At 31.4% G+C, this 26354-nt stretch overlaps 4 protein-coding genes across 4 annotated transcripts in view; 2 read left to right on the top strand and 2 right to left on the bottom strand.

Annotated features, from left to right (window-relative positions):
- Positions 1-9177: 9177 nt before the first annotated feature.
- Hmgs (hydroxymethylglutaryl-CoA synthase) lies at positions 9178-11238 on the bottom strand. The gene is made up of 2 exons (XM_070638203.1): positions 10753-11238; positions 9178-10637 (listed from the first exon to the last, which is right to left on the bottom strand). The coding sequence occupies exon 2, from the start codon at positions 10580-10582 to the stop codon at positions 9206-9208; it is 1377 nt and encodes a 458-aa protein (XP_070494304.1). The 5' UTR covers positions 10583-10637; positions 10753-11238; the 3' UTR covers positions 9178-9205.
- A 921-nt stretch (positions 11239-12159) lies between these two features.
- On the bottom strand, positions 12160-15270 carry kuk (kugelkern). Its single transcript, XM_070638206.1, has 2 exons — positions 15131-15270; positions 12160-13484 (listed from the first exon to the last, which is right to left on the bottom strand). The coding sequence occupies exon 2, from the start codon at positions 13482-13484 to the stop codon at positions 12393-12395; it is 1092 nt and encodes a 363-aa protein (XP_070494307.1). The 5' UTR covers positions 15131-15270; the 3' UTR covers positions 12160-12392.
- Positions 15271-15340: 70 nt separating this feature from the next.
- LOC139088874 (GPN-loop GTPase 1) lies at positions 15341-16696 on the top strand. Its single transcript, XM_070638205.1, has 3 exons — positions 15341-15500; positions 15564-15733; positions 15796-16696. Exons 1-3 carry the CDS (start codon positions 15423-15425, stop codon positions 16655-16657), a joined length of 1110 nt encoding a protein of 369 aa, XP_070494306.1. The 5' UTR covers positions 15341-15422; the 3' UTR covers positions 16658-16696.
- A 392-nt stretch (positions 16697-17088) lies between these two features.
- Positions 17089-26354, top strand: part of pico (ras-associated and pleckstrin homology domains-containing protein pico) — a 101362-nt gene continuing 92096 nt past the window's right edge. Inside the window, exon 1 of the mRNA XM_070638170.1 lies at positions 17089-17899. The gene's annotated coding sequence lies outside the window, so the exon portion shown is untranslated. The remainder of the gene's footprint in view (positions 17900-26354) is intronic.

Below are 26354 nucleotides of genomic sequence, written 5' to 3' on the forward strand. Positions count from 1 at the left end.
ACCATGAAACAATCGCGCAGCAACTGAAGAGCAACTGAATGGGTGAAGGTTATTTTATAAACATTTCTGCTACTTTTTTTTTTTCTCAGTTTTTCTTTTTCCCATTTCTCTTCTATCCATTTCTTTCTTTTTTACATGTTTGTTGAATTCTTGTAGCAGAAGATTTTTTTCTTCGTTCGTTGTTGCGAGAGACTGTGGTGAATATACAGCATAGGCTGTTACTCAACACGGAGAAATTATTTAATCGAGAGAGAGAGGTGCATGTTAATGTTGAGCACGTGTGCAGTAAGTAAATAAATAATGCAGACTATGGAGGTTGTCCGGAAGTGATGTGAAGTGAGGAGTTTGATTATTTAAATCATTGGCAAGCAACCCGTCTGCTGGGGTACACTGATGTGCCACTGAAATTTTTAAGAAATACCATGAATCGTATGGCGTTTGCGATTTCAATCAAGGCTTACCACTAAGGTGTTCTGCGAGAAATAAAAGACCCTTGCTTTAGACCATCCATGAATAGAGGTACAAAGACGCGTACCCATTAGAAGTCAGTTATCGTCCGAAAAATTGAAAATTGGCTCAAAAATTCTGGTTACATCATTTGGCCTTCGCTTCTTTTGTCCTCTTCACAAAATTATAATTCTAGCAAGTCCTTTACAGTTCTAACCCAGGGGGAGGGTGTGGGGTGTTTGTGTCAAACGTTCTTGCTCCTCTTTTTCAATAAAATTCTCCACTTAGATCAGTGGTGAACAACCTGTGTGCCATCAAAATGTTTGGAAAATGCCATGAACAGTATGCCGTGTGCGGTTCCGAAGAGGATTACCACCAATGTGTGCCGCGAAATATATAAAGGATGTCCACCACTGATTTATAAAGTGTAACTTTGCCCTCTCCCAATCCCCAAATGCACTCCATGCCAAAGATTTAACTCCCATCCCCTCTTGCGGAAGAATCGTCCCTCAACTACTACACATCATTAATAAACAAACCCCTCTTGTTTACATGAGTACTTTACAGAGTACTTTAGGTATCTAAATCATTGTGTAAGAAAAATTAAACATAAACAGATCGACTGATTAAGATCTCAACATGCAATTGATAATTTATGTCTCAGTGCTACTCAAGATGTAACTAACGTTATGTGATCTATTGACAAATAAATCAAATTTAAGACAACTCTCGCACCGCAAATATTCAATGGATAGTCAATTGGTGTCAAGTTTCATCTGTTCTTAAGACGATGATGATACTTTAAATGTTAAGCTTCAAAAGAAACTGTCTTATGGTATCGGATAAGCACATACGAGGAGAAAAATGTTAAAGAAAAAGTCGCAGTTCTTATTATTAATGGATCACTGCCACAAAACGGTTTTTTCATCTCATTTTCAGCTTTGTCTTTCACATAGTTTATTTTTGCGAGATGTATGTACGTTATGACATCACTACTTGCTATCGTATGAACAAGATTCTCTTGTGCTGCACAAAATCCAGGCATTTATATCATTAACAGCTCATAACATTTATTCTCGAGATATAAAAAGTCTCATCTTTAGTTTTTTCATGCCATGCACGGCAAATGCAGTTCTGCAGAAATTACTTTCATCAAATTCATGAGACTGACTGGAATGGATGATGATTGGATTTGAGGAATGTAAGTCAGTAGTGAAAAGAAAACACAAAATTATAATGATGATGTCACATTAGCGCTGCAATTTACAGATATTCATTTGAAGGCTGTTGCATTAACCCAGTTCTGGATTTACTTTCATTCAGCAGTCATCATCAGCAGCACCATCATTAGAAATATGTGCTGTCTTTCCTCTGCTTACATCGTTGTCAATTTTTTCAATTACAAGTGCTTGAAATCATAAATTAGCTGGTGATTTTCTGAGAGGAAGTAGAAATTTTCATCCATAAGAACTTCCACTTTTCATCATCAAGTTCACTTTCACAAGTTTGTCAAGTACTTGAAGGTACACAGAATGTAATGAGAGTCAGTCAAATAAAAACAAATAGTAAGTGATGACGACGGAAGTGATCATATATTGTGTCTGTACTCAACGGTGATGCTTTCATACCTTCTAAGTTTTATTAAATGTAAGAAAACATCAAATTTGTGTCAAAAATGTTCACATGATTTTGGATAATTCCTCAAATCTTTCCGAGGCTTTCTTAATGCCATAAGTAGAAAGAAATTTGACATAAATTCTTCTTCGGCACTTGGATCAACTTCTTTCCTTTCAATTTCTGCATAATAATGGGAAACAGTCTAATCATCATTCAAATAAACAAAACAAAACAAAACGAAAATTTGATCAAGAGATATAGCAATTAAAGTCATTCAACAATAACCAACAATAATCAGCTATTATTCTTTCGACTAGACTCAATAGCATCTCATAGCTCATAATTGGCCAATTCATGATTAGAAATTTATCAATTTTAGCGCATCTAAATGTGTGCTTCAAAGACATCAGACTCATGTATTAATTACTTTATTAATCCCCTCATGTTAGGAATTTATTTGTGGCATTTAATCTGAGGAAATTGTTCTTGTTGTGTTACTGTTATGTTTTAGAGCTATCGAGTTATAGTCTCAAAGTTAGTGCAAAATGTTCACAGAATGCCAAGCTTATAAAAATAATGAAATTAAATGAAAATGCGCCTTACAATGAGCATTTTATCTTCTGTTAAACTGTTATGTTGTTTGCTTATATTCACAACATTTTTCGTTCTTGAATTGAATCACCATTCATTGAAGTGGATATAAGTGAAAATATAAGAAGAAATCAATGAGAGGAAAGGAATGAAAAGAAATGTGTCAGATTTAATACTGCGATATTTCTCAATTCCTATTCGCAATTACTTATTAATAGAAACACTCAAAAATTTATTTTTGTTGGTGCTACTTCTTACCTCCTTTTAGCTGGAAGTAATGAAATAGCGAAAAACATTTTGATGGACATCGTATCAATTACTTAATATGATACTATTATGACTCTTTTTCTATTCAGCATTTTAGCGCACCGGAGAATTAAATGAAACATGTAATTTCACGTATACACATTTCATTCAAATATCGGAATCAACGACTACTGTTGTTTTTAATGGTTTTTTTCTGCTTCTTAGTAAAAGGAATGGAATTTAGATGAGATGTTAATGTCATTAGGTGGTTAAGTAGTTGTAGAGAATCAAATTAATTAAATGTTTATAAATATCTATCAAATAAGATCAAATGAATGTCCTCAAATCTTTATGACTTAATCAAAACTGTTTAACTAGAAAGGCTCTAAATTGTAAGAAATTATCTGGTCAAGTCTACAGCTAATATACCGATATACATCACAGCATGATCGCAATTTAGATTTCTCTGCATTTCTCATAAACAATCATATGCTGTAATACTTTTTTTTTGTTGAATGAATTGCCAAAGAGGAATTATTTTTGGAATTTCTTTCGTTGGGTTCCAGCTGATTTTGTGGAACTCTCATATTTATAGAAAACTGTTTATAGCTTGCTAAAAACAATTAGACAGTGAGATTTTTGATTTGTTCTTAATTCTTCTATGATAGGTTTGACATGTCCTTGATAATATTCATCCTGAACAGTACAATGTGTTCGCTACGTCGTCGTATTAATGGTAGGACACAAAGTTCATATCATTAATACTTCCAACTGATATCTGTAGAATCCCTCACTTACTTACTTACTTATTAATGAACCATGCTCCGACTTGGAGCTTAGGTTACTACCAAAAAGCCTTCCATATGACTCTGTTGCTGGTTATATCCCAGAGCTTGTACAAATTCTCAGTTTCGACATCAAACTGGCATTCCTTCATTACCGTCCTACGTTATGTTGCTCTTGGAGCACTTGGATGCCTTTTCCTTGTGGATTCCAACCAAGGGCAGATATCAAGCTTGTGTCTCACCCCCAGCTACCGCACTCTATTCCGTTTCATCCCTCACGTTGTTTTCAATCTTATGTATGTGGTAGTCGCAATGCAGCAAGTCTGGTTTTTCAATCACTTGGTTCTATTTAATGATTTCATGATGTCTTCTTACTTGAAATGTTTGGCTTTTAAGGAAATTTCGACTTTAACACGATTACTGCAAACTTATTGAGTTATTTGCCATGGTGAGTCGCTTTTTTAGGAACAGAAGTATGTGAATGAGGATCAGGATTTAGTATACCGTAGAAACAAGTTTAAAAGTATTTGATGATCCGAGATTGAGTACAATTTGAGGTTAAGCGGCTAACTTGTTTACCATTTTAACATATGACCTGAGGAACTGTTTCTACCAGTTAATCAAAACAGGAAATTTCATGAGATTCTTAGTGATATTTCAAACTTATCATAGAAACGGTTTGATCACATGTTGGAGCTTGTAAGAAGCTCAGTCAAATAGCTTTGAACATTTTGCCCCCTTAAACATCTGCAACATTCCAAACTATTTTCCCAAAAAGCTTTTTTCTTCTTTATTAATTCCGGTAAAAAAAAGTTGTAACCTTGAAAAAGTCATGGTCATCTAGTCTAATGGAATGACTGATTAAGAAGAGGTCAATGCTTATGAAAATGTTTAGTGGCTTAATGAATGATAAAATGTTGTAGATTTTCATTGAACTCTGTCCTTCGTCTTATTAAGTCAATGAGTTGTGCTGATTATTTGATCAGGTGGCAGATACACATGAAATGAATCAGATCCTCTTCTGAGTGAGATGAATTTCAGAAGAAATAACTTTCGCAGGTGTGAATGTGCTGAAGGAATTAAATGTTTTACGTCTGAGTCAACAAGCTTAATAACTGGAGTTTTATTGTTTTATGAAGCTGTATTTGGCAAATAAAAAAGGTGTCATTTATAATTACTTTGGATCGATATGGACATGATTAGTCTTTTTTATCCAAAATTTACATTGCAAGTTTATTTATCAGCATCAGCATGAAGCTATGAGGTAGATTAAAGAGATTAAGATTTTTTTTTATCAGTGCACTCATAGAATTTTTTATCAAAATTTTCTATTGAAGATTGTTGCTAGGTGCCAAAGTAAACTAAATTATCGTTGGAATTTGGTACACAAAATAAGTTTCTCGAAAGTTTGTATTTAATTCTTTAAGCTTCTGGCAGAACTCGAAGTCTACTTGGATTTTGTTTGGAAAAGTCGACTCAAGTCTCCTCAACCGCGAGTGGACAAAAATAAGTTGGAACTAGACATCAACTAGTTATAACGTATTTTTGTCCACTCTGGAACTTGTTGTAAAATTCGAGCGTTAGCCTCTGAGATGCTTTTGTGGATATAACCTAGCTTTATCAAATAATATAGTAAAATAACATAGAATCCACGGAGCGAATAACCGCAAATTAGTATTATATCTGTATTAACACCATATTAATTGAAAAATCAGTGATTCACACTTTTAACCACTATCAGATCACCACGATCAACATCAAACCACAAAATTCAAATCAACAGAAGTAAGTATGTCAATAATAATCCAATTCTAACCTCAAAAGTTTCTATAAATTTACTTATAACAAGTCTCAACTTGATGAATCTTATGCCTATGCCTGCGCTACAAATCTCATCATAACCACGACATTTTCCAAATCTCTGAAAGCTGGACGTCATGAACGAATCGCCCCTCAATCTAGGAATTCAAAAAATGTTGAATTTCACAAGTTTTTTTTTTTTCGAAGATAATAAATGGGATAAGACCAGACAAGTTTGTAGCTAATGATGAGACAATCGAGGATGTTAACGTAGAATCAACGAGAATCGCGACAAATTTTGCGTATTCCTCAACCAGTTTACTTTCGTCAAGTGTGAATGGTTAATGAGACTTAATAATTCAAACATGAGGAAGGAATCAACACGTGATTCTTTTTTTCTTCTGCAGATGAAACTTGAAATAGTCAATGAGGTTGGGTAATGACCGGTTTGTGTGGCATCAAGTATCACGTGCAGATTATTTGTTATTCTTCAATTAATTTGGTCTTCCTAAGCACTCCTTTCCAATAATTATTGATCGGTTCCTTAAAAGAATCTTCCTTTCACTTATTATTCCACGATAATTTAAAAAATGTCAAGTGATTACTGCTAAATAGAATTTCATTAACGTTTCCTCATTTGTGACTTTACAATTTTTATGTAAATTTTTTTTCTATTCCATTCTCTTTTTTTTTTGGAAGACGATTGAATAAACTTGGCTTCTTCTTCGCGAAGCTTCACTGATTTACAGTTACTAAACGATTTCTTTTGGAATCAAATAGAAGTATATGCTCAGGAACCAGTTGTTTGTGATGAAATGTTTGACAATAAACGAAAATATTTTTATTGGACATGTTTTAGACGCACAAATGGAGAAATGAGAAGTTCTTATTTTCTTTTGTAGCTTTTTAGATGTGTCGCTGGAAGATATCTCAAATTAAATTGGGTTATTGATGAGAATTTGGGAATTGAATAGACTTTGTGCTGAATAAACAAATTTGAATTCAATAGCTTCTGGAATGTTCGATTTTTGAAGCACTGCTGTGATTTTTCGATATATAACCTTAACAATGAGTGGTGATTTTTTAATTAAAACATCTTTGATGGACAATGGTTCCATTAACATTTCAATTATCATTAAATTTTGAGATAATTTTAATGTAATAGAAAGTCTCATGACATTGAATACTACTGTGCTGATTGTTGAAGCACTAAAAAATTGTCGATGATTCATAATTCGGCACAGAAACAGCTTTGGTAATAAATTATTGAAATTTGAGACATAATATTGGTAATTCCATGTGGCAAAACTTGATTTTAGGTGGAAAAATTTGAGACTATACTATAAGTTTGAATTTGCTGACGTCTGATAAATAATTCATGAACTATTGCACTTATTAATAGACAAGTTTAAATTGTCTGTTGATTTAAATTTATTGAGCTTTCTTCCTGGAATATTTACTGCAAATAGAGTTGGTTTAATTGTGAAATCAATATTAATTTACCTGGAATGACTTGTTTTGATGACTATTTACGGAGAAATGAGTAATATTGATGAAATTTGGCGCAATTTAGGCTTTAGGAGGATTGAAACTATGTAATATTTACTTAAAGGGCAGATTACTATGTCAAATATTTTGAATTTGAAATAATCGTTGGAAATTTCAAAGATGCTGGCATGTTTTGACCTTTTCATCTACACAAAACTGATCTGATCTTCAAAATTGATTATTTTTACAGCAAACAAAAGAGGTCATAACATCTTCCGGTTGTTGCCTTTAAAACAGTATCAAAAATAAACACTTTTTGTAATGTAAACTACTTAGAAATTTTGCCTCGTAAATTTTAATCTGATCATCACGCGCTGTACGTTCAACGAAAATAATAAGAGAGTTATTTATATAAATTTGTCCAAGAATCTCTGAATGAATTGATGGTACACACATGTATGCATGAATATATTTTCACTCGATCGATCTTGTCGATAGATTTTTACTTCTTCTTCATTCAACTCCACACCTATATTAAATAAATCATCAGTAATGTAAACAACACAATTGAATGTAAATTCGAAAAAAAAACCTCTCATCAGACATGACCTTGCTATTACTCTTGTCTAATGCCTTTGAGGAAAGTTATTTCGCAAACTGAAAATTAATTAAAGCTACGTCAGAGGTGAAATTCATTGTTTAGATTATGAAATTTGTAATTTATTCGACTTTTTACTTATTGCATCATTGTTTTTTTTTTTATAAAATTTTTATTATTTGTCATAAATAGAAGTTTTTTAATTGTTTTTTTAAGGCACGAGAAGAAACATTTTGGAGCACAAGCTTAATATGAAGCTTACAATTACCTTAATGCACTAATTAATTTCGATATTTTATTGTTACATTTCATGAGTATAAAATGTGCTTTTAATTAATTAATCATATTATTTCCAATTAGGAATGCTTCTCCAAATTTAAATGAAGACCAAGAGCATAGATATGGAGATATTCATGTCTTGTACTATCATTTTTGGCTGTTTGGACAAGAGATCGTTCATAAATGACGCCTGAAATTTAGAAGATCCACAATTCTCTGAATATGATTGCTTCCTATTCACAGATCATGATGGACCTTCAATATTCAATATTTAGACAGACGTCACTCATCAATGACCCCTTTATCGTCATCTTCTTTTGTAAATTGCATTCGTTTTATTAAATAAACTTTAGTACGGAATTTTTTATTAACAATACAACCAATTCTATGAAAGAAGTGCCACGTCTGCACGTTTATACGATTTTATATCTTCTTTACATAATTTAATAATTTATTTTCAATTTTTTTAAAAGTTTTATGATGCTTAAAATTTACTTTTTGCGCTCATATAAAGTATATTTGTAGGCAGTACGGGGACATAGAGAATTTGTTGTTTTTCTAACTAAGAAAATAATACAATCAAAAATCATTGTATTATGTTTATTGGAAAGAATTGATTAGGGTTTCTGGTCTGGGAAGGTTTGAGTTAGTGATCAGTCTTTGTGATGATCTATGATATAATTAATAATGTCTATTACCTCGGATAGTTACTTGATTCATACTCAAAACCAGAGTTCAAAGTTGACTTGAATTGTATGTTAAGTCTAGACAACTTTTTCATACAAAATCCGAGTCTACTTTGAGCTTTAAGAAAAAGATTCATTTTAACGTATTTTTGAAATTTAAATTTTAACGTTCTTTTCAAATTTGAATTCTCATTTGAACTGAACACGTCCTTTCTATTTCATACTTTTTCCCGCCAAACTGATCAAATCCCTAGCAACTTCTTTCAGAAACCCTAATCACACAAAATCATGCAATTTTTCTATTAATTCATCTACAAATTAAGTGATTTAAGCACAAAAGAAATCATTAATAATTACTAAACTGTCATTAATTTGCCACTTGCCTTGGTCTGTAACATAACAATAATAACATCTACATAAATAATAACTGACCCAGTAATGAGATATCTACTATTATTAGACGAACAATAATAATAATAATAATAATTATAATGGAAGAAAGATAGAGAGAAGTTAAGAAAGGGAAGAACAATTTCTTCTTCTTCATCTTTTTTGTTTAGTGTTGCTTGTTGGAAACCAAAACCATATAAAAAAAAATACCAAAAAAATACTAAAAAAAAGAGTAATTCCTCCAAAAAAATTTAGGCAAATTGATTTAATGATTTGTTTCATTCTCGTTTCTCATAAGTTCGTCGATGCATATCATCAACATATTTTAAATAGTAAGTACCGGGGAAAAGTCTATCAATTGCACCGCTTGGCTCGAAATTTGTACGATGTGAATTATGAACACGTACTTCCATTAATTCTGTAAATTCTTGCGGTGAAATTTTTATTCTTTGTTCGAGCAACGGTTTAACATAATTAAGCTTATCAAGTAATGGTTGAAGTTTTGTACAATCATTTGTTACACTAATTGAGTACATTGTTGATGCTAATCCTGAGCCATACGAAAAGACACCAATATGTTTACCTAAAAGCTTATTGACATCCTCATCAGCACTTATAAGATATGATACTAAACCTGAGTAAACGGATGGTGTGTACATATTTCCAACTTGATTGGCAAGCAATAGTGATGGTTTAGTCTTCTTATTGAATGTGTCTTTTGAGTAATCCATAAATAATTTTTCGATATCACGATCAAAGTAAGTTTCCTCAAGTTTGATGGAATCGAATTTCTCATAAAATGCTGGATATAATTCTTTCCTCTTTTCCGGATCTGTAGTTAGAAGGAAATCATTCAAACTTACACGCCCTAATGATTTCTGTACGAGTTTACAGTACGGTGTATGAAATACGAGAGCATCAAATTGATTTAGGCCAATAACTTCAGCTCCTGGATTTTGTTTTTGATATTTTTCACAATAAAGTCGATAGCAACTATCGAGTGCACTCAAATAGCACTGAATTGACAATTTTCCATCGACGACTGGAAATTCGGATGTTAAGTCTGGCTTATAAAAATCATAAGCATGCTTCATGTATGTTGACCTCACTTTACGATCAAAAACGAGTGGAGCATTTGGACCAATAAGCATAGCAATAGCACCAGCACCACCAGTTGGTCTTGCAGATCCAGCAGCATAGACAGCGATGTCACCACATACAACTAAAGCTAAACGACCATCATAACTTGATGATTCAATCCAATTAATTGCATTAAATAATGCAGCAGTTCCACCGTAACATGCATTTGTTGTATCAATTCCTTCAAGGTCAGTTGCTCCATGTTCATCAAACAATTGCATCAACACTGACTTGACAGACTTTGATTTATCAATTATTGTCTCAGTTCCAACTTCCAAACGTCCAATATCTTTTGGATTTACATTGTAATGCTTGAGTAAGTTACTGACAACAGTCAAACATAATGAATTAATGTCCTCACGATCCGTACAGAATCCCATCTTGGATTGTCCAAGACCAACTGTATATTTTCCAGCAGAAACTCCATCAAATTGCTCTAACTCCGTCTGATCAATGTACAATGATGGAAACACTAATTCAATGCCTAAAATACCGACGTCCGATGGCCAAGACATTTTTATATATGATGATGATATGAATATATTATTGAATTGAGTATTAAAAAGTCAACTGGAAGCACACAAAATAATATTATATTTTTTGAATGAAATTTTTGTTACACGCACAGATTTTTCTGTATTATTTAACTTTCTCTTTAACTGATTCAACACTTCCAGTGACTTACTTTCTTTTTATATATTCGTCTCTTCTTTTATTTTTTTTATTTCGGTGTTTTCCTTTCAGTTGGTAATTAATTAACTTTGATTTGCAACTGTATGATGTTTTATGTCGATATGATAACTGTACAATTATTTCTTTCTCTTGGCACTATCTTATGTTATTTAATTTAAGTAAATTTTACTTCCTTTTTTCCTTATGCAAAAATGTTTATTTTTCTCAAAATTTTCATTAAAAAAATTTTTCACGCTTATCTGAATGAATTGTGTAACACCTCAATTGTGTGAGATATTCAGTTCTTCCTCTATCTTTTTTTTTCTTGTCGGCGCTATCTTCTTTTCGTACCGTCTTAAACGATAGTTAAAATATAACTAAAAGAATTATGTTTCATAAAAGTGCTCCTACATTATAACTTGCTCAATTTGGCACCTCTTTTATTTCATTGCACATGTGATTTCCATGCCTCTGGATGTATGTGTGAGACTTTTCATCGAATGATGTTGAAACATACATGAATATGGAACTATGTTATAAAAGTAATATACAGTTATTTTCACTATAAATGATCGACGACTTGATAATGATGTTTGGGATTGTCGTGGATTTAACGGTTGTTTGATATTTGAAATTTATGTTCTGTTTAGCGCCTTTTGAATGTTTTGAAATTTTTTGGCCAATTTTTACAACAATTTTTGTGATAATTTGCTATGATTACCATGATTAGATTGCAAAACCATCAAGTAGACGTAACTTAAGGTATGTTGTACTGCTCTATGGTATGTAAAGCTTGTTGGAAAGCTTAAAAAATAATTTAAACTGGAAAAAAGATGCGAAAAAATTTACAAAACAAGCAGACTTTTAAATTTTACAAAGCCGTTAGAGAGGTAAAGATGCAAAAATTCCAAATTCACAAAATCCGTTAAATATGAAATTTTGAATTTTAATACGATAAGAAGCAAGATATTTAAAATTTACAAAACCGTTAGTAAAAAAGAAAGCAAAAATTAAAAAAAATAGAAAATTTAAAAAGCATCTAATTTTTCTAGAAAATTTTAAAAGCCGCTAATTTTTCTTGCAGAATTTTAAAATTTCCAAAGCCGTTGGTGACGTAAAGACGAAAAACGTTAAAATTTACAAAAACCGTTATAAAATTTTTAATGTGATTTAAATTTGTTAAAAGCCTTAAGTATTTTACAATAGAAACTCATTTGTATTGATTAATCTCTTGAGATTAGAGACTAATTCACTTTACAATGTTACACAGCGAGAAAGAAGCAGCATAGCTGGGACAGAAAAAGAATTCAAATCTCTTAAGTCGCAGCATAAAAATGAACATCAATTCAACATAAAGTCATCAAAATGTGGATTTTTAAAAATCTTTTTTTATTGGTCAAAATTTTTGTCTTTTTTTTTTCATTCTGTATATATGATAAATTTGTATTTAATGTGAATCTTATAGAAAAAGAAGAGAAACATATAATATGTTAAATTATGGTCATTCTTTCATATTTTGAACTTAATTAATAACTATAGTTTGTTGTGTGATTGAGATATGTATCCGGAGAAACAGAAAAAGTAATAATAAATGAATTTAAGAAAATAATGTGTTTTAAAAACTAATCAAATTAAAAATTGTTATGCTTGAGCCTACATAATTGAACATACTGATTTTTTAGCGGCTGGTTTTACAATGAATTTTAAGGTTCCACTACCCTCAACTTTCTCTTCCTTCTTTTCCTCTGATTTTTCATTCAAATCAACGTCCTTTAATTCGCTGTCACTTAAGTCAATGGAACTAGCTGTCTCGTTCAAAATATCACCAACTTTTGGGGTACTTGCAAGATTTGCGCGCGAGAATCTACTTCGTAGCATTGTAACAGGCGAATAGAAATTGTTAAATAATGCACTAATATCCAATCGACTACGTTTTGGACTATCGAGAGTTTCCATTGAATCAATGCGACGCTTACGATCTGTTTGTGGTGTTTCCAATAAATTATCTCCAATTTCTGATCCGATTGTGGCATTTGCGACTGATTCATCAGGATCAGGTGAACGATATGTGAATTTAATGTCATCAATTGGACGTGTTGATCGACGTCCACTAACTTTACGTTCTGTTGATGGCGTTTCAATTGTCATTTCTGTGTCATTTGATACTTTTGTGCTTTGATCCATTATGGATACAGTTGATAGATTTACAATTGTACTGGCATTTTGTAAGCGATCAGAACGACGCTTTGATGATACAGGTAGTTCTGTATTTAATTTAACGACTTTTGTCTCTTTTGGTGATGATTCAGGCAATTCTTCAGGAACAACTTGTTCCTCATTTTGAGCATTTGATTCAGGTTGAGCTTCTTCTTTTTTGGGTGTTGGTTCAGGTGTTTTAGGAACTTCTTCAGTTTTTGGTGTTGTAAATTCAGACGATTCTCGTGAATTTGTAGATCCTCTTGTTCTACGTCCACGTTTACTCTTAGTTGACGGTGATGACTCGTCTGGTTGTGTCAAAATTTGCTCATCAACAACTTCCTCACGTCCAATTGGAATCGATACATATTCATCGTCCAAAATTATAATATCCTTATCGCTCTTATCATTTCCATTTGATTTATCTCCATTCTCAGCTTTATGTCCATTTCGACTCTTTCGACCTGCCTTATTAGTTGTCTCATTATCGAACACGACAGGTGTAACTCGCTTCTTTAGTGCCAATTGTGAATGAGAAATCTGCGACATCTACAAGCAAAAAGAAAAATGGTGTAGGAATGATTAACAAACAGTTTATCTTGATCTTTTTTAAGTTTCTTCTTCCTGTGAAAATGAAAATCATTTATGTGGTAGGAAAGTCGCCGTTACTGTGATTTGTAGGAGTGATTTTGACGCATTTTTTAGCTATGATTTAGTTATGCGAGACAAATGTGTATAGACAGTCAATGACGTTAAGGGCTCAAATGAAGGTCTTCTAATAATAACAGCATAAGTTCCCAAAACGAACCTTATGCTGCTTCTACAAACAAAAACATGCTCGAAAAATTATCACGACGATCATTAGTAGTTGTGCGAAATGATTATGTCGCTAAATGTCGTATCTCCATCGATATCGTTTATTTTGTAGTGAAAATTCTTTCAATGTGTATATTTTTACGATTCTGATGGGCTCGAATAGTTTTCCCTTAAATGTATTGCTATATATGCAGTATAAAGAAACAATAGAACGACAATAAAATCTTGAATCGAAACAATGCAAGATGAAATGAAATGAAGCGTCAAGTTGTACATACTATGCATGTGCAACTCCCTCAAATTACCGAAAATAACAAAAACGTAAATTAACTTTAATTTAAGCAATAAATAAAATATAAAACATCTGATTTGTAAGAATCTCGGTCAAGACTCTATTTTTTCGTTTCGTATATCACGTGTAGAAGTGTATAAGACAAATAAGAAGAATGTCAAATAATATGATTCCCCCGCTATGCTAATATTCTGTCTTTGTGGGGCTTCTTCTTTTGTAACTTTTCGATATATTTATAAATAATTATGGGCGGGAAAGAGTTCAGGCACCTCTGACATTGTCTGTGTCGTGTACCTATGTCAATATTATTGTGTATATTCAGGTAGATATTCTTTGAGGTAAAATGACTAAACTCATGCAAATGGTTATGTAAACATCCAGTAAGTAAGATCCAGAAGCAATCTCGACATTAAGTCGCTAAACTTGATTACTTACAGCATACAAATTAAAGCAATTTAAAAGCGATTTTATTCTTTTTTTTGTGTCTTTTCTAGTTTGTCTTCTTTTGTTTCTCTTCCATGTCTTTTATGATTTCTATACCTGACTGGAATGTTGTCTGTTCCACTTGTTGCTTACATTATAGCTACATGAAATTCATTAATATTTGCATTTATGGATCTAAAGCATGCGCGCGATGGAGAAATTTTCGAGCCTATAAGTGAAGATCTCTTGCGGTGCTCAAAACTTACAGCACTTAATAGATAAGAAATATAATATGATGAAACGTAAATATATGATGTATATGTGTAGATCATAAAATCGTTCTATAAATCTCATTTGTCCGGAGAATAATATTCACAAACACAGACACACATAAACGGTCGCTATGCTTAAATTATGCTCCTTTGACGCTTTCACTGTATGAAAATATACATTTTGCGACTTTATTTTTGGCAAAATCACAATTTTTTTCATTACAAATATCACGGTAAAATGTAATTTGTGTAGGATAGTTTATAAATAAAACGTATTTACAGCATAAAATTAAGTGAAAAATGATTTTCTTTGAAAATCATCAACTTTAAAATTTTAACTTCTTTTTATCACAAATTTAATACTTTAATCACATAAACTTGATTATATTTACCTTGTTATATTGCTTATTAACACTTTACTTAATGTTTAGTCAAACGAATTACACTAATTTAGTTAATTACAGTATTAATTGTTAGAATGCTGTTTGGCTCTTTTTGGACGAAAAATTTAAATGAAATTCATCGAAATCGATGAGATGAAGAATTTAAAATTTGACCGTTATATCGTGTAACGGTTGAAATATGTTTGAATTGATTCGAGGGGCGTTCCATGTGAACAATTTTCTTTTGTTTTTAAACAACATTGTGATTAATTTTCAAAAATATTTTAATTAAACTAGAAATATGAGTAAGTCAGACGATTTCGAGATTAAGGACGGTCCAATATGTCTAATAGTACTTGGAATGGCTGGAAGTGGAAAGGTAAGAAGCTGTTTTTCCTTAAATTACTGTTAATTTCATAATATCATTCCGGTAAACTTACAGACCACATTTGTTAAGAAGTTAGCAAGCTTCCATCGAGAGGAATATAATCCATACATAGTAAATCTAGATCCAGCATGTAAAGAAACACCATATCCTGTAAATATTGACATCAGAGACACTGTAAATTACAAAGAAGTTATGAAACAGTATAAATTAGGTCCAAATGGCGGGTAAGATACAGTAAATCTGATTTAATTCCACTAACTATTAATGTCATGCATTAATTCCATAGAATCGTAACATCATTAAACTTATTCTCAACAAAATTCGATAAAGTAGTTCAATTAATTGAAAAAGCCGGAACTGAAGGTCATAAAATCTGTGTAATTGACACTCCTGGTCAAATTGAGGTCTTTACATGGTCAGCAAGTGGCGTTATTATCACAGAAGCTTTAGCAACTCGATTTCCAACAATTGTAGTTTATGTTATGGATATTGTACGATCAATTAGTCCAACAACATTCATGTCAAATATGCTCTATGCCTGCTCAATCCTCTACAAAGCCAGACTTCCATTCATTGTCGCCCTCAATAAAATTGATGTACAAAGTCATGAGTTTGCTATAGATTGGATGAGAGATTTTGAGTCATTCCAAGAATCTCTCGAGAAGGAAACATCTTATGTCAGCAATTTAACGCGCAGCATGTCCCTTACACTTGATGAATTCTATAATGATTTAAAGGCATGTGGTGTATCAGCTAAAACTGGTGTTGGATTTGAGAGATTTTATGAGCTCGTGACGGCTGGCAAGGAGGAATATCTAAAAGATTATAAAATTGAGTACGAGAAGCTTCGAGAACAAAGAAAAAAGGAAATAGCTGAAAAGGAAGTGCAAAAACTCAAAAATGCTGGGCAAGCAACAAGTAGTATAGTAAACATTAACCCAATGGTAATTGACGTCCCTTCAGGCACTGAATTTTCCGATATTTATTTAAAACATCCAGCAAATGAAAGTTCAGAAGATGAGGAAGGAACAGAAGAGCAGTTTGTTACACCTATGGACGATGTTGTGGAGGAGAAAAATTTCCAAGCCATTATCAAACAGCATAAAGACCACGAAAAACATAAATCTGATAATAATCCATGTAATTAAAATGTTAATTCCAATATAAATATGGCATTGCCAAAAAAATTAATGTTTAACGGTTTTCAAAATTTTGAATTTTTCAGTGACATAAAATTTGAATTTTTTTCGACCGTTATTGAGAAATTTTTGAAAAATCTTTTCTGATGTTAAACAATGTTAACAAGCCAAGCATTCAAGAGCACAAAAATCATTGCAAGAAGTAAGAAGTCACATTGTGCAAGTCAATGTTCCAAAGTTCGTCAAGTAAGACATTGGGGAGCACAAATTGAATGTTGAATGTTTTTGAACGAAGCTCCACATACAGAAATGCACAATCTACGCGACGAACGTACACCAAAGAGAATCAAAAGTTGAATCGTATAAAAAGCTTTAAGCACATCTGTAATCAATGCGCATGTTTTTGTCGTTTCATGCTTTCAAATCATTTTCTCATTCACGTTACAGTCGTTAGTCGGTAGTCTTGAATGTAAGACGTATATACTAAAAAATATTATTTTCTGTTTTTCCCGTAGTCGTTTATTCTTTTTTGTAATTCTTCAATTTTTTATTATATTCATATTTTTCATTCAATGTACGGTTAATATCTGTCTGCATACACATAGACACGATAAATGCAAAAAAAGTAATACTTGTGACTAATAACAAGCGGTCAAGAAGTGGACATGGATTAATAATCCAAATGAGTTATTTCATGTGCGGTTTTATAATAATCAAAACTTTGTCACGTTTTATTCATTTACTTAAATAATAATATGTGAAAAAAGTATATAAAATCAAGTGACTACGAGAGAATGGCTTAATGGATTAGCAAAAAAAATTTAAAAAATTTAATTTAATTAAAAATAATAAAAAAACATTTAGTGATTAATTCGATCATAGTAGGCATTTAAGTTTTGTGAAAAATAATAAAAAAAGTTAAATTTAATAATAGAAAATTTAGAGTGAATTGTCACGTGTAGTAAGCAAATTTATATTCCCAAAAAAATAATATTAATTATAAGCAGTAACGGCAAGTAAAACAAAGTCAAAAAATTGTTTGTGACACGCGAAAAGCCACGAAAAATCACATGTAATGTTAAAATAAGCGACAAAAAAGTTAAAAAGAATGATTTAAACGATTTGTACGATTCAGGCAAGAGAACTTGGAAGTTTCAACTGTCCCTTAAGGTTGAACGACTTGGCAAGAAAATATAGAAAAATAACAAAGAAAAACTTTTTTTGTGGAATTTTTTCCTAGAATTATTTTTGGTGAGTAAGAAAATTGAAACGATAAAGTTTTTTTTATTTTTATTTCCAATTTTTTTTCAAGGGGAAGAAAATTTATACTTTTTTTTGTGGCAATAATCGAAGCAATCTTTGAGAGTTTCCTTGCGTATTTTGAAATTTCGTTTTGGTTTGGCTTCGTGACGCGATATTGGGGTTCTTTAAAATTGACATTCGTAAATTTAGGTCATGGTTGTAGGGATTCTGACGTGTATTTAAGGTAGAATAGAATTTTTTTGGGAAACAGATGGGATTGAAGTCTTGTTAAAGAGATAAGGTTGATATTTTTTCTACTTTTGCGGTTTCATGGGGAGTATTGAGTTATCAAAGCTCAATATTGAAGTTTGTTTTGGTGATTAGAATCATATCATTTGTGTTGTAGCTAAAATAAGTCGTAAACAGGTGGTGCAAAGCACATAAAATTCGGCTTTTTATCTCATATCTTTATTGACTTCATATCATATCAAATTCGGCGAATAGTTTGGTAAATATTTGAGGGGTAAACATGCTAAATGATTTCTGAAATTGTTTATTTTTTGCTAAAATTCTCAAAATTTCTGAAAATTTGACTTGGAAAGATTTGCAAGCAAATGCAATTTTTCACACTATTAAGAAGAACAGATTTTCACAGATTCTACTCAGTTCCTGTGACAGATTTAATAATGATATGAAGATTTTCACAGATTCTACTCGAAATTTAGTGATTATTCTCAAAATATGAGCTGTCATTGACTACAATTAGTCAATCTTTTGTCTGTTTAGTCATATAAATTATTTTAAAATTGTTATATTTTTGGAATTTGTCATGAAATGTCAAGTGTATCACTAGACAAATAGTCTACCAATCGCTGCTTGTCGACTTTAAGAGTCAAACTCTATTTTGAAACTTTTAAAATTTTTGAAATTAATTTGCATGATTTTTGTCTGAAAATTGCAATTTTTAAAGCTTCTTCCAAGTTCCTTCAGCAAATGACTAATCCTTGGATATTTATTAAATCATCTGTCATTTCAAAATCTCTACTTTGACTCCTACCCAAAATCTTAAAGTAAATCCAATTTTCATACTTATTCCTATTTATTACCGATTAATAAAGACTTCAATAATTTTGAATTTGCAAGTCAATTTTCTATATTTGTAATAAATTCAAGCATTAATAGATATTGTTTATCTAACAGATGAAGCATTAATTCCAAATTATGGATCCAAAAAGTGTGTACTGGAACCCACTTCCAATGTTTTCCGATCCCATGCTTTTACCACTGTATTATCAGGGGTTACTGGATCATATGGCAAAATTTCCATACAAATGCTCAATACCTTCATATACATTGTAATGTCCTATACATTGCATTACAACATTCAATACTCTAGAAGAATCCAGCAAAAAATTCCAATATTAAGAACAATTTAACTTCAATTGAAGTGGAGGAAATGCATTTCAATTTCATTTTATAATTCTGACATACATTACTGCTGTTTAACGTTGATTAAAAATATGCAGATCTAGTTTCACACTGGTTATTATATCCCTCACAATTTTAAAATTGTCCATATGTATTACATTATAAAATATATATCAATGTATTGTAATTAGACAGTTTGTCTTCTGGCATTGATTATGTGTACGAGACTAGACAATTTTTTTGGGTGTATTAAATTTGAGGTTATGTGAATTTGATAAGTTTATGTTCTAAGAATAGCCATTATCTATTATTTTGAGCAACTTTTGGAACTAGATTAGACAAGAATTAAAATTTGAAAAAGATTAAGCTTACTTACTTTGTTTACTTTGAAGCATTTGTGCAGATTAAATTGCGATTTAAGTTCATAAGTAGGACAAATTGGGTAATCGATCCATAATCCGGCATAGGACGGCGTGAGTCTTACTCAGGGTTTGGCTTGATATCAGATCCGGTCCGATTTGAATTCGGCACCAAACCTGAGTCAAGTCAAGCATTTTGGATCGATTAGTCTATTTATGATATGCGAGGTTAGCTGGATCTCGTCTATTTCTATAGCACAACTTCTATTTCTATAGCCCAAGCTCTATTTCTAAAGCACAAGCTTAATTTCTAACTTCTGCTTGTGTATAAAGCAATTCCTAGTTCATTGCAGTCTTTGTCAAAAGCTTCTTTTAAAGCAGATTTCCAATTCAACTAGGATTTCACATGGAAACGTCGACTCGACTCCATATGCAATTCGAACTCAACTCCAATCTATCCTTTGAAGTGTTCAATCTGCAAATAATTCAAAAATGATAGACGAGTACATGAAATTCTCTCAATTTTAACTATGAAGCACGTAAAATCTCCCGAAAAAAACATGTCCCATACGTTTTTATCACAACAGTAAATTTCACAGATGTTGCGCGACAATTTCTGATAAACCCTTCAACCTAACAATCTCCCATTAACCGGATTCTCGAAAAAAATATGAAATTTCTCTCGAAAAAAAAAAATTCCATTCAAAAGCGCAATCACATCACATTCATACATCAATATTTCACCTACTCACTTAATATTTTAAAAAGTATGTCTTTTTCGTCGTTTGGATTTGAAGAAAACCTGAAAGTGTCATAATAAAAATTTATGTATCTTTTTGCGGATTTTCTGGTTTACATTTCCTTTTCATAATACCAATTCAGCTTTTTATAGAGTGCGATTATTGTGGCAGGTTATTTTTAAAAAGCGGGACATAGAATATATAGAACACACAGGCAAAGAATGAATGAATAAGAAAGAGAATATAAAATAGTAATGATGTGTAATAAATGATACAAAGTTATATAATTTGACCCAAAGTAACTCAGGGTCAGATTCTCAATCTTAAATCTCACTCACATGTGTATATGCGGTAATTAATGTAAATTAAAGTCTATACCGAATACGTTTATATGTGAATTTTGCTCTATCAAATGTAATTAGAAACAAATTTTCAGAGTAATAAATTTATTTTTTTCCCTCTGCTGAATACACAAAATAAAATTAAAAGTACCCGAACGACAATATATTTACTTTTTACTTTTTGTGTGAGAGAGATAGCATTTCTACCCGTAAAGGTTCACATGTCACAAACGTGACTTTAGAAATTTATATATGCATACTTTGTATTTTTGTTGTTGTTTTATTGCATAATTCTGGTCATGGAAATTTTTTTTCGCAATTAAAAAATTTGAGAACTTTCATTTTATTGAGCTAGACGAGTGGAAAGTTATGTGTGGGGTTTGGCAACTGTCTAGAGTTGTTGATTTCGAGCGCAATTTTAAGATAAGGTAATTAGTTCTTTCATTTTCTTTTTATTGCTCTAACTGGTGCGAATTTGTGATCATAATATGTAGTGCAAACAATAATTTGGGAACGATTTAAAATTCTGTCAAAATTGAATTTTTGATATATAATTTATTGTTAATCAAAAAAAAAAAAAAATGTAAACAAACAAGAATTTTGTAAAATTAATCATTTTCGGCTATGAAATCATAAACTAATCTACTATTATCTACCTTTTGCCATGTTTTTCTAGCAATTTGAGTGTTTATGTCTGATTTATGACGTAAATTGAGCTTTAAATTTGGAAATTAAATTTCGAAGTGAGAAAACAAAAAATTACGAATTTTTTTTTTCAAATATTCTCAAATTTAACGGCAAAAAACTCAAAAAATTCCACAGTTACCAAGGTGGTCGATCAAACAACTCAAATTTCACAAATGTGCTTCTCGGTCTAATCGCAAAACAATTTTCCACACTCTAAAATATTGTAAAAATATATATATATATATTTTATTTTGCTGATAAGAGTTTAATATGTATGTATACAATAGCGAAACGTTGACATAGAAAAAGGAACAACATTAAAAATGGAAAAATACTGCCGATAAGATAAGTCACAGAATGTATTCTTATTTTTTTCTCGCAAAATGCTGAGAAATTTTTTTAAAGGTGGAATTCTTAAAAAGTCATGAAGCATAAAATTTTTTTATTTCCATAATGGCATTGACATCAGATGAGAAATTGTTATGTGAGCACTGACTTACTTTTTTATAGGAATTTCAATGATAAGGAAAGATGAAAAGCTGCCGAATGCACGTTGAATCAGCTTCTTTTTATTGCTTGTATATCAAGTACATGAATTTTTATTTGTTTTGTGAGAATCTGTATCAAACGTAAGCTTCCTCTTATTCATCACGATGCATTCATGTCGCTGATCATGTTTACATATATTTTTTTTTTCTCTACAAATAATAACAATGATTATTGCTGATTTTTAGCCTAGCTTATCTCATCATTTATTCTCGATGTATTTTTCCATTCGATAAAGCAGATTAGACTAGACTAGAAGCATATTTTGACTCTTCATTTAATCAATTAAAAGCACTAAATCACTCAAATGATTCCATGCGTGTGCTAACGCTGTGATAACGTATATCAAAATTGTTAATTAAATATATTTTTTTTGTTATTAATTTATGTTTCAATTTTAATCAGCATATATGTGCTAATAATGAATGAATGAGCGAATAAGCTTAACAAGTCAAAGCTAAAGTGTTGTAGGCGTTTTTGTGAAGTGTTTTTTTACTCCTGATTAATCAGAAGAAATAAATGTTATAAATCATTCCATGCTGGGCGTATTTTCTTTCGTTTTCTAGAAAATAAGAGATTTATTTTTTGATCTTGAGTATTGTTTGCATGTATTGAGGTTTAGGAGTTAAGAATTAAGTGCATCTTGGATAAAATTGATGTTTGAAATGCATCACAAGCGAATTTAACTAGATTTTTAAAAGTCTTCTTTAATAAATTGAAAATAAGAATTTAGTTAATTTTTTGACGTGATCTAGTACATTTTGTACAAAATTTATTACATTTTGAGAAAAATCTTCTTAATTTTGTTGAAATTCTAATAAGTTTAGTTAAAAATCTAGTACATTAAATAAAAATCTAGCGTAATATATGAAAATCTAGTACATTCTATGAAAATTTATTAAATTTTGTTAACTTATCTAACATTTCTAATCAAAATCTAGTAAATTTAAAAAAAAAATCTTGTACATTTTAAAAAATCTAGTAAAAATCTAGTTGAATTTACTCCAAATCTTTAAAATCTAGTACATTGCTAAATCAAGTACTTCTAAAATCTAGTACTATTATTAAAATCATGCATCATTCTGCAAAAATCTATTCAATTTTCAACCTACTACATCACAAAATCTAGCACAAACCTTTCTACAAATCTAGTCAATCCATTCAAGTCTATGAAACCCCCTAAAGACCAAAATCTAATATTTCACAGCTCATATATCGCGAAAAAAAAGAATATAGATTATATGGCAAAAAAAAAAAATTATGAGCATGCAAAAAGGCAGTTAAATTTGATAAGAACGACAATACAGACACGAAATAATGAACTTATTAAAAATTATCAACATTACTCGTTCAGTCGTCGCTGTCTTTATTAGAATTTTTTTTTTGGGATGGGTATAGGTGCAGGCAGAGTTGTCACCTATCGATTTGATATCAAAGACATTAGTATTTTCCATTGGCTAGGCAGTGTTATTGGTCAGAGTTGCAAAATGGACACTTGTCACAGGCAAAAACCTTACAATTTCTTAATAATTTTTATGATTCTGTAAGAAAATGGAACCTGTCACAGCCAAAAACAATTGCTTAATAATTTGAATGATTTTTCTTATAAAACTTTACAAATTATCAAGAAATTGTTCGGTTTTTGTCTAAGACAGATGTCTTGTTTTGCAATTCTGCCTTTGTCTAGGTATTGGCTATCTTTGGCTAGACAAGCGTACTAGCTAGACACCTTTCCAAAGGCACCTATCTGACAACTCTGGATCGAAGGAAATGATCTATCGTTCCATGTTTTAGAAAAGCTCTCTAGAATGTCAAATGAATTATGATATCAAAAAATATATAAATATAAATTATAGCACAAAATAATAAGTCATATAAGAAAATATATAAAAAATTATTATTATATCATCTTACTCTACTTGAAATTAATATCATTCCCGTGTGAGCCATAAAATAAAAAAAAAAACCTCATCGTTTGCCGTAAATAGGAAAAATTTACATCATTGTCACGCTCAGTTTGCAGCTTGAAGAGCTTAAAACAATCACTGTAAAATATATGAGGATATAACGTGACAATGTTTCGTTGTAGTTTGTTATATGTTGGATATAAAAAGAGATTTTAATACTATTTTGTTAGTAAAGTCAAGAAAGTAAGCAAACAGAGAACTTATATGACACAAACTCTCTCCTCTAAGCTTTAATACCTTCTGAACGTTACTGACTAATGCCACAAAGTATTAGAATACATACATAAAATGGATGGTTTTTAAAACAATGAAATGGAACAGCATATTCGATTTAAATTTTTTATTTATTTTTTGCGGTTCACAAAAGTTCAATGTAACACAGAGAAGAGAAAGAATTGTCGCCCATAAAGGTTTTTTAAGGCACGAAAAAACTTGAATAATTAATTCTATTCATCTCATTTTCGTTGAGAGGTAATGTTGAAAGGGCTCGAGAAAAAAGGTTCGGTTTGATCTTTATAGCTGTCTATCTTGAAATTGAGCGTTATTGTTGTCTGTCTGTCTAATTGCCTATAAAACCGAAAGCCTTGAGCTGATTCTTGGTATATCGGATCAGAGTTGCAAAACAGGTGACTGTGACAGGCGAAAACAGCACAAATTCTTGAAAATTTATGTGGTTTTTCTTACACATACCTGTCACAGGTGCTTGTTTTGCAACTCTGTATCGGACAACACGCTAATGAGGTGAGATTTGAACTCTCTTCCTGACTCTATCATCACAAAGAGTTACACATATCCGGCTCGTTGTTTAACCACTCAACTACAGAGTCCTTACATTCACAAAGACAGAGTCGTCTACATATAGTACGATATACCATATTCCAGAGTTCGAAGTCGACTCAGATTTTGTATGGAAATGTCGAATAGACTTCATATAGCCATGTCCCAATCATAGACTCCGATACAGACTTCGATGGTATCGAATTAGTCCGATTGTCTCAATAGATGCTTTGAACCTTGAAAGTACTGATTTAGATCTAATTTTATTGCTGACTTACTTTATTGGCTTAATAAATCATTTGTCTTCCAAGGCTTCCCTAAGATAACGACTATTGCTGATTCAATCCCAGGTTATCCCTTCTCAATCCCCTAAACTTCCAGATGTTTAATAATAGCCGACTCCATAATTGATTTGAACAGTCTACAATTAGTCAACCTCACGTCTAGTTATAAACTTGACTTTTTATGACATGTTTTAAATTTATAGTTAGACATACTGTCGACTAATCACAGCATGACCCCACGGGTTTAGAGTTGCGGTGATTAATGCGTATATAATTGGTTAATCGCAGTCTGTTCCACTCAGGAGAATATAAAGGAATGATTGCTAAAATTGCACACAAAATAGAAAATGCGCTTAAGTCTTTCACGTCATCATGTCTATAAAAATCTTCTCGCTGCTCCTTCATCTCCATTAATTTTTTGGTTTTCAAATTTCCTCTTGCTCATCTCATTGTAAACTTAACACAATCCATGAAAAAATTTTCTTCTTATCGTGCATATCTAATAAGAAATAATTTCACAAACAATAAATGCCAAATATGGATATACCATACCTTATGACTAAGCCGCTAAGCCACAATGAGAGTTTCTTTTCATCATCATCATTATCATTTCCATAGGCCTTCTTTCATGCTCTGCTCTTTATTTCTCTTTCTCAGATGATTGTGGAATTTCGTCTACTTCCTAATTTAGAAGCAACTCGATTTTTCGTGTTTGTCGTATTTTGCTTGGTGCTCTGCGGGTCTTTTTGGGAACTTGCTTATGAATTATACTTTTTTTTCGTTGTTCTTCATTCTTATTGTTGTGCAACATATTCTAGAAAGAAGCATAAGCTGTTCTGGTGCTGTTTATAAAACTTAAAAACTGTACAGAATCAGAATGTGAAGTGAAGGCAAAAGAAAACAATAAGCATATTGTGTCGCGTATGAAATATTTATTTTTTTTTTTTTGATACAACTGAGCTTCTTTCAATATTCAGTGGATTTATTTCTTGTGTTGTGTCTTTGAATAAGAACTTCCAGACATGAGGAATATTAGAAAACAGCAAAAATAATAAGAACAAATTTCACTTCGATGTATAAAAAATGCACAACGACAACATGCTCGAAGCAATTATCTATCGCTTTAGATCAACTATTTGCAGCATATTTATGCTTGTCAAATAAATTCCTTTGTTGTGTACGTTTTGGGTATTTTAATTGGATTTAATGCAAATTTTATCATGTCTTGTTGTCTTGTGGTGTTAATTTGCGCTGAATTCAGCAGTTTGGAAAATTGAATTTTTTTTGGAAAGTTTTGTGGAATTAACAGTTGGGAATTAAAAAGTTTTTCAATTT

The sequence above is a fragment of the Chironomus tepperi genome, unplaced genomic scaffold (genome assembly GCF_022539635.2).
Source record: "Chironomus tepperi strain 1889 unplaced genomic scaffold, CSIRO-AGI_Ctep_v1 contig_171, whole genome shotgun sequence".
NCBI classification, from domain to species: Eukaryota; Metazoa; Arthropoda; class Insecta; order Diptera; family Chironomidae; genus Chironomus; species Chironomus tepperi.